Source organism: Hippocampus comes, unplaced genomic scaffold, assembly GCF_001891065.2.
Source record: "Hippocampus comes isolate QL1 unplaced genomic scaffold, H_comes_QL1_v1.1 scaffold15, whole genome shotgun sequence".
NCBI classification, from domain to species: domain Eukaryota; kingdom Metazoa; phylum Chordata; class Actinopteri; order Syngnathiformes; family Syngnathidae; genus Hippocampus; species Hippocampus comes.
Window position 1 is genome coordinate 79,768 of NW_017805917.1, and position 7,727 is coordinate 87,494.

Genomic DNA, 7,727 nt, shown 5'->3' on the forward strand with positions numbered 1-7,727 from the left:
CTGGTTCATTTGTGCTGCTAGGCGCTCATGGACTGCTGTGAGTTTCTTTCGCCAGTAAGTGTGGACCATGTCCGGGTCTGGTGCTGTCCAGTTTTTCATATCTGAGACTCTTTCCTGTATGTCTGCCACTGTTATGGTAACTGGGTTCTGTTCAGGGAGTTTGCTGTGCTCCTCTCTCAGGGTCACCAGCCATTGTGCACTGCTGTTATGTGCAACCTCCTTCTCCCATATGCCTTTCCAGTACCTTTCAGTTTCCAGTCTTGGTGGGTCAGCTCTGCTGTTAGGACCCTGCCACTGAGCGTACACTTTCGCAGGTTGTGTTGCGAACAGCCTGTTTATTCGTCTGGCCTCATTCTCTTTCGTGTACCTCTTTAGGCGACTGGACAAGGCTTGGAGCCTTTGTTTGGCAGTTTCGAGTGCTTCAGGCTTGGTCATCTGGATGTACCTCTCAGGTATCGGCCTTTTCATCACACCTCTCTGGGCCTCCGTCAATTGACTCACATCTTTCCGAGCCGCCTTGATCTTAGCCTCCAACCGTCTTTTCCATGGTGGGTAATGTGTCTCTTGGCTCCCATGGGCAACCGAGAAACCGATTACAATGTGAAGTACCACCTGAGAGTCTCATGGAAAGTGTGAAGGCAGCACTGAGGGTGATCCCAACCATAACGATCACGGAAACCAATGAGCTGATATACGCTTCAGCATCAGTGATCCTAGATATATATATGAGAATTCTTGGCCAAGTATTCAAGAAACACACAAGGAAATTCCTTCCAATTACAACCCATTCAAAGGAACATCAACAAGACAGCAATAACCAACATGGAGGAGACAAAACGAGAAGCCTGGCGGGGCGTTGAACAGAGATCTGATCGCTTAGATTTGAAAGGAAAACAATCGGGAAGAGGAGAGGAAAAAAACAGTAGACTCCAACCATTCTCCAAAATGGGAGGATGGTTTGAGCCAGAGGAAAAAAAAAACCTCAGCACATGTGGCATACATTTAAAAACAGATTACAACAATTCTCAAGACTTAACATGCAATGAACATGGTGCTGGAGGGCGGGGAGGAAAGTAGAAAGAGCGTCACAATCCGTGAAACGACCTGCACACATTTGGTAACTCAGTCCCTCCAGTTGTGATGTGGGAGGGAGCAACGAAGACTTTGACATTGCACCTGCAGCTGACCTTCTCAGTCACAGGCTTGGAGGAGTAGGGGGATGAAGCTGGCGTCCATGTGTTTTTCCATCCAGGGGAAAATCCAGATAACTGTTTTGGGAACAGGCCCTCTCCAATTTCAGACAGCCTTGAATGTCTTTTAGCATGTCTTTTTAATTTATTTTAGACAAAGAAAAGTTTGACATTTACATCCAGCGCAGATTTTCAACCTGGTGCGATCAACCAGCAGCGGCTTCATTTTGGGGGAGGGGCCACAACCGCTCCCGGTGCTGCTCATTGAGAACAACGTGCTTTCACCACACAAACTCCAAAAGTCTCCAATAACGCCAGAAAAAGTCGCTAGACTGTTACGAGTCACATTTTTGAAAAAAAGAGTCGCTCGAGAGGATCTGAATACTCACTAACTATAGTGTAAAAGTTGCTACGTTTTGCAACACTGATTTCCCGTCATGTCATTAAAAAAAAAAAAAAAAACAACAAAAAAAAAACAAAACGTTTTTTTTTCCAACACACCTTGGGATCAGTCTGCGGTCGTCGACTGGAACAGGCACCCCTGCCGTAGGTGAAAGGTGACCTGCTCTTTTATCTTTGAAATACTTTTTGTAAATTTAGACTGATTTGAGGATAGGTGTGCTGTGTGCAAGAACACAAAAATATGTCATTCATATAATTCATTAATATTGTGGCAGACATTAGGGCCATGCCTTTCACCCAGCAGATGGACTGTGAGGGGCATTTTGACATGAATGTTTTTGGTGCAATTTTGCAACGCGAGAGATTCTCTTGTTGGTAGTTGCGGACTAAAGACGTAGTTTCCAGTCAGTCATGTGTACGCCATTACTATTGCCACTTTGGTGACCCCGACGTCGAATATGTTTTGAGCAGCGGATGAAGAGGTGTCTTCCTCTGCTATATCGCCCCAACTCCCGCAACTTGCAGCCATCATTGCGACCGCGAGGCTGCTGGAGTTCTGGCAGACCAACCCGGCTTCGTGGTTTCAGCATGTCGAATCACTTTTCCACATATGGCGAATCACCACCGATGAGCCCAAGTATTCCATGGTCGTGGCGGCCCTGACCAACTGACTATACATCGTGTTATGCAGCTCTTGCATTCACCTCCACAGAACGGGAAATACAACGCGCTAAAACTGCCCCTGCTCAGGAGGTTCAGTTTGTTGGACTTAGAGAGAGCTGACAACTCCTTTCCCTGACCAGGTTGGGCGATGGCACGGCAAGGGATCTCATGGACAAAATGTTGTCGCTCTTAGGCTCGGATGACGGTGGATTCCTTTTGCCGCACAATTTCCGATAACAGCTAACGCCTCCTGTGCACGCAGTGTTGGCGAAGTCCGCTTGTCTGGCAGACGGCAATTACTGGGGCTTGGCCGAAGAAGCCAATCGAGTTCTGCTGGCTACAAAGCGATTCGTCATGCAGTGTGTTGGCTGATCCCCTCCCCCCTCTCCCCCCCTGGAAGCGAGACGAGACACGGACCCAACAGTGGTGGCCGCAGTGGTCGCATGGAAGCGGCACGAGAAGGCTTCTTCCACCAGCGGTTTGGCCGCAAGGCTCGGCGTTGTGTACCCCACTGCACCTACGAGGCTCTGGGAAACAGTGCCGGCATTCAGTTGCTGCTGTCGGTGTCAGCAGAGAAAGTGATCTGCTTTTCATTACGGACGCCTCGTCAGGAAGACATTTCCTGCTTGACAGCGGGTCACAAGTTAGACTGCTTACGCGCACTGCCGCGGACAAGACATCAGGTGGATGCGGGCCACCCCTAACAGCTCGCCCATTGTCAATTTTGGATCCAAGCCAATAACTGTGCACTTCCATGGATGCGATTTCCAGTGGAACTTAATTGTTGCTTACATCACTGTTCAAATTGTGGGCACTGATTTTTTGTGTGCACACAAACTGCGAGTGGATGTTGTTCATCGCTGTTTGATTGACGCTGTCTCTTTCGCTACATTTTCGTATGAAGCTGGGTTACTCGGACCATTAACACAAGCAAATTATTTGGAATCAGGTGACCTTGATCAACGTGTGCTGAGGGATTTTCCATCACTAATGACTCCCACTTTTTCCACAGCCGTTGGCCCGCCCGTTTTTGCCCACACGCGTTGCCTTGACATGGCCAAATTGGCCATTGCGAAGGTAGAATTTGCTACAATGGAACGTTTGGGCTTTGAAGGGCGTTCGAATAGTCTGTGGGCCTCGCCCTTGCATGTGGTGCCTAAAAGCGATGGTTCATGGTGGCCTTGTGCTAATTTTCATCTACTTAACAAAGTTACCACACATGACCGCTACTCCATTCCTCACATTCAAGATTTTTTTGCACGTTTGGCTGGCACCACCATTTTTTTCCAAAGTGGGCTTGGTCCGTGACTATCACCAGGTGTCTGTTTTTGTTTTTTAATTGGATAATTTTGACAACACATGATTATTTCAACGAAAGTGCCATGGTATTGTTTTTGTGACTGACTGACTCAGAGGAGACAAAAAAATCCAAACTGTTACTGACTGACTCAGAGATCACAAAAAAGAAAAAAAAAACCAAACATGTTTCAAGCTGTTTGAAGACAAGTTATGACTCCACGTACCCGCGCCTAAGATCGCAGTGGCAATGACCTTTTGTGTGCTCTATTCATTTCAGAATGGTTCAATTAACAAATGCCTTACAACTTGGCAACATGACGAAGAAATACTGCTTGGCAATACCCACTGAAATGAAATCACCTTCTGTAATTGTGTGAAAACAAAAGAAAATCAATTCAGTGCTCCACCTGAAAAAAGGGCCACACCTTAATGGTGGCCGGACAAGTGATTTAAGCTCACTGGTAACGACTGTGAGGCGACAGAGAAGAGACGGAAGCAGGACTGAGAGCAACGCAAGCCTGAGAGGGCCTCCGAGAGCAAACTTGTGTGTGTGTGTGGTGAGTACTGTCATCATCTTGATTTGTTTTCAGGGATCATAACTTTAATGTTGGACATATTCGGGGTTGTTCTTTGTTCAATTAGGGGAAAAATATGCATTCGACGAAGGTTACATTGGACCACACACTTCCAAACCCATATGTACAGTATGACAAAAACGGCATTATAAATACAGACAAAACCTGCTTAAGGGCAAAATTCGTCCTCTCAACATATTTCATTTTTCATAAGAGATTTCTCAGTGAAGTCATAAAAGATCCATCCTTCAAGAACGTTTAAACAATCCAAAATAAACCATGTACTGTGATTTTTTTATTTTATTTTATATTGCAGCGCACACGGCTCCCAGGCATAAAAAAAATTACCGTTAGAATATGGCACGAAACGGTTAAACAGCAAACCAATATTAAGTTTAAGAATACATGTCGTGCATTTTTTCACAAATATCACCATCAGAGAATTTTTTTTTTTTTGAAAGCTAATTAAGAGGCCAATCAATGAGAGTGTCGCCTGTGCCCGCGGGCGACCGGTTGCTCATTCATGGTCTTATATATTTCATGAATGCGTGTGACATCATTTCGTGTTTCCTTTCTGCAAACCATCTTTGTACATTGGAACAAGCATATTTTTTCATGTGGATCAAAGATTATTATTGCCGCAAAGCTGCCTTCAAAAGAATGCTTTCATTACTTTTGGAATGGTGCACAAGGCAACTTGATTCATGCAAAGCAGAATTACAACATTTAAAAGCATTTAAAAATAAAAGAACTGAAGACATTCAAAACAAAGTATAAAAATAAAAGAGAGAGTCGTAAAATTACTTGGACAAGAGAAGAAAATGATTTTTTTAAACTGCATTTAAGTAAAAAAAATGCTTTAAAGGAACCCAGTTACAGGCATGGGAAACTAAGCATATTTTTTAATTTAGACTTGAAAGCAGTCACACTTGGGGCTGATTTCATAATCCCAACAAATAACTTCATAAAGTCATGTGGTGTTCAATGAATTATCTTCCGGTTTAAATGGCTAACATTGAAACATGTTTTGGACCCAAGTGTTCCATCACTGACAATCTTAATGTCTGAGTCAGTGAAAAAAAAAAAAAGAAATCATCTCTCCCAGTGACAAAGCTTGCTGTGGTGACATGCTCCACTTTGTCAGACTCATTACCCTGACAATTGCATAAAAAAAAGCAACATTGTAATTCATCTTAGGCAAGCCGGAGGTAAGCACAGTTGAGTTAAGACCGTGGGGGGAAAAAACTAAAAGTCTCTCCGGACTTGGGGACACATGACACGCACGGAGGCCAAAGTTCTCACGCTGTTGAGACTATGGATGGTGCTTCATCAACAAACCAAAAACAAAACTTACATTCCGCATCACTTTTTGAAAACAATTTTCCATTGAACTGAAAAAAAATCCCAAATCAAAGGATTTTTCCAACACACACACATACAGAAACACGCTTGGTTGGTTGTTGATTTTATTTCTTTTACTGTCCACTGGTAAACCCCCCAAAAAAGTATTTTAAATTTGAAACAAATAATCTCTAAATAAGTGAGGAGCCGCGAAAATGCTGGGTGTCCACTGTGTTCCAAAATGCAAACCTTTGTGAACAAATTGTTTGTGAAGTTAAAGCTTTTGCACGGCAAGGCTCTGCGTGACCGTGGACTTTAAAGTGCATGTTTGGTGCTGGCACCAAGTACAGAAATTACAGCATAAAAAAAAAAAAAAACAATTTGTATCTCAACTACAAAAGTGATTTCCAGAAAAGTCGTGGTTTCAGTAAATGCGACAATTTGGTCCAACTGCAACAGCATTAAGATTGGCAGAGAATTATGACTCTTCTTCCCAGTCATAGTCCAGGTGGCTCGTGGCATGGCATGGCACCTGGGCCTCAAAAACTGAGTGTGTCCAAGCAGCCAGTTCCCCCATCATGTTCACCACATGGACTTTCTCTCGATGTACGTTTATCGTCCCTTTTTACTGTCTTTTAGGGCATCATCAGCCACAATGAGCATTCTCAAGGTGTTCACCGTTGCCCTTGTGCTGTTTGGTAAGTCTTCAAACTCTTAACTACCAAGTAAAAGAGTAAGTGAAAGGTCACCATGTAACAAAGATGTCAACTCTTTATCACAGGAACCAGCTGTCTTTCTGCTAAGATCAAGAGACAAGCGCCATCTAATGCAGCTTTTACCCCAGATGACAATAGTCCACCTGGATCACCTCCAGGAAGTCCACCTGGATCACCTCCAGGAAGTCCACCTGGATCACCTCCAGGAAGTCCACCTGGATCACCTCCAGGAAGTCCACCTGGATCACCTCCAGGAAGTCCACCTGGATCACCTCCAGGAAGTCCACCTGGATCACCTCCAGGAAGTCCACCTGGATCACCTCCAGGAAGTCCACCAGGACCACCGCCAGGACTACCTGGGCCACCAGGACCACCAGGACCAGTGGGTCCACCAGGACCAACCGGACCAGATGGTCCACCAGGGCAAGATGGTCTACCAGGACCACCTGGACCAGGTGGTCCTCCAGGGCTAGATGGTCAACCAGGACCACCTGGTCCAGATGGTCCACCAGGACCAAATGGGCCACCCGGACCACCTGGACTTGATGGGCCACCAGGACCACCTGGACCAGATGGGCCATCAGGACCACCAGGACCACCTGGACCAGATGGGCCATCAGGACCACCAGGACCACCTGGACCATCTGGACCATCTGGACCACCTGGACCACGAGGACCAACTAGTGCACCAGGACCACCTGGACCACCAGGTCCTCCTGGGCCACCAATAAATTATCCATATTGGCCTCCCTTTAACCATGGGCAACGACCACCTTGGCCACCCGGTCCATATCCATCTTGGCCACCTGGTCAACCACCATATTAGCCACATGAATGACTGCTACCACCACCCGATCCAAATTTTATTTCACATCATACTAAGCAACCCTGGCAAATGTCAGCCACCAGTGCAACACCACCCATCTGGAAACCAAATTGTCTACCTGCATTGTGACTTCACCCACCTGCACCACTACCAGAACAACTCAATGCCATCATCAATTACTCCCAATAAACACAACTCATCTGGACGAGCATCCATCCAACCTGGACCATCTGTGAACCCGGATGAAAACAACAGTCTGGAACGTGACCTTTTCAAACCTGAACCACCATCTAGGTCCCCACCAAGATCTGCCTAGCCAGCGCCAGGTACTCTGGATGAATACATTCACCTGGACTTGGACTTGGACCAACAACCAATCCACCCCCTGGGTTTGCTGGACATGTCACCCCAGATCAAAGAGAGTTGTTCTTATTCCAAAATAAAACTCGTCCTCAAGCATTCAGTCCAAATCATCCTGATCATCGTGTGGTCGTTAATGTATAATGGCAAGTCAAGTCAAGTCAACTTTATTGTCAAATATGCTACATGTGCAACATACAGAACGGATGAAATTACATTCCTCAGGATAGAGAGATTCCCATACTTGCCACCTGTATTCAGTTCAAATAATAAAGATGATTTTTCTTCTCAATGACTTGAATTGCTTGAATGTGATCTCGACTCAGACATTCCATCCTTGGTTTTCAGAGACATA

At 45.5% G+C, this 7,727-nt stretch overlaps 1 protein-coding gene and 1 long non-coding RNA gene across 4 annotated transcripts in view; one reads left to right on the top strand and one right to left on the bottom strand.

The window, feature by feature from the left end:
- The window catches only part of LOC109527583 (uncharacterized), a 30,354-nt gene extending 23,313 nt beyond the window's left edge, over positions 1-7,041 (bottom strand). For 2 of the 3 annotated variants that reach the window (XM_019889601.1, XM_019889602.1), the window contains exons 1-2: positions 7,002-7,041; positions 6,534-6,959 (exon numbers count right to left, since the gene is read on the bottom strand). In XM_019889601.1, coding sequence (XP_019745160.1) covers positions 6,534-6,839 — 306 coding nt within the window. In that variant the 5' untranslated portion in view covers positions 6,840-6,959; positions 7,002-7,041. The remainder of the gene's footprint in view (positions 1-6,533; positions 6,960-7,001) is intronic. The other variant, XM_019889604.1, reaches the window with a different exon arrangement.
- Positions 4,077-6,276, top strand: LOC109527586 (uncharacterized). Its single transcript, XR_002170545.1, has 3 exons — positions 4,077-4,111; positions 6,110-6,168; positions 6,252-6,276. It is a non-coding gene; the product is annotated as an uncharacterized LOC109527586 (long non-coding RNA).
- Positions 7,042-7,727: the final 686 nt, after the last annotated feature.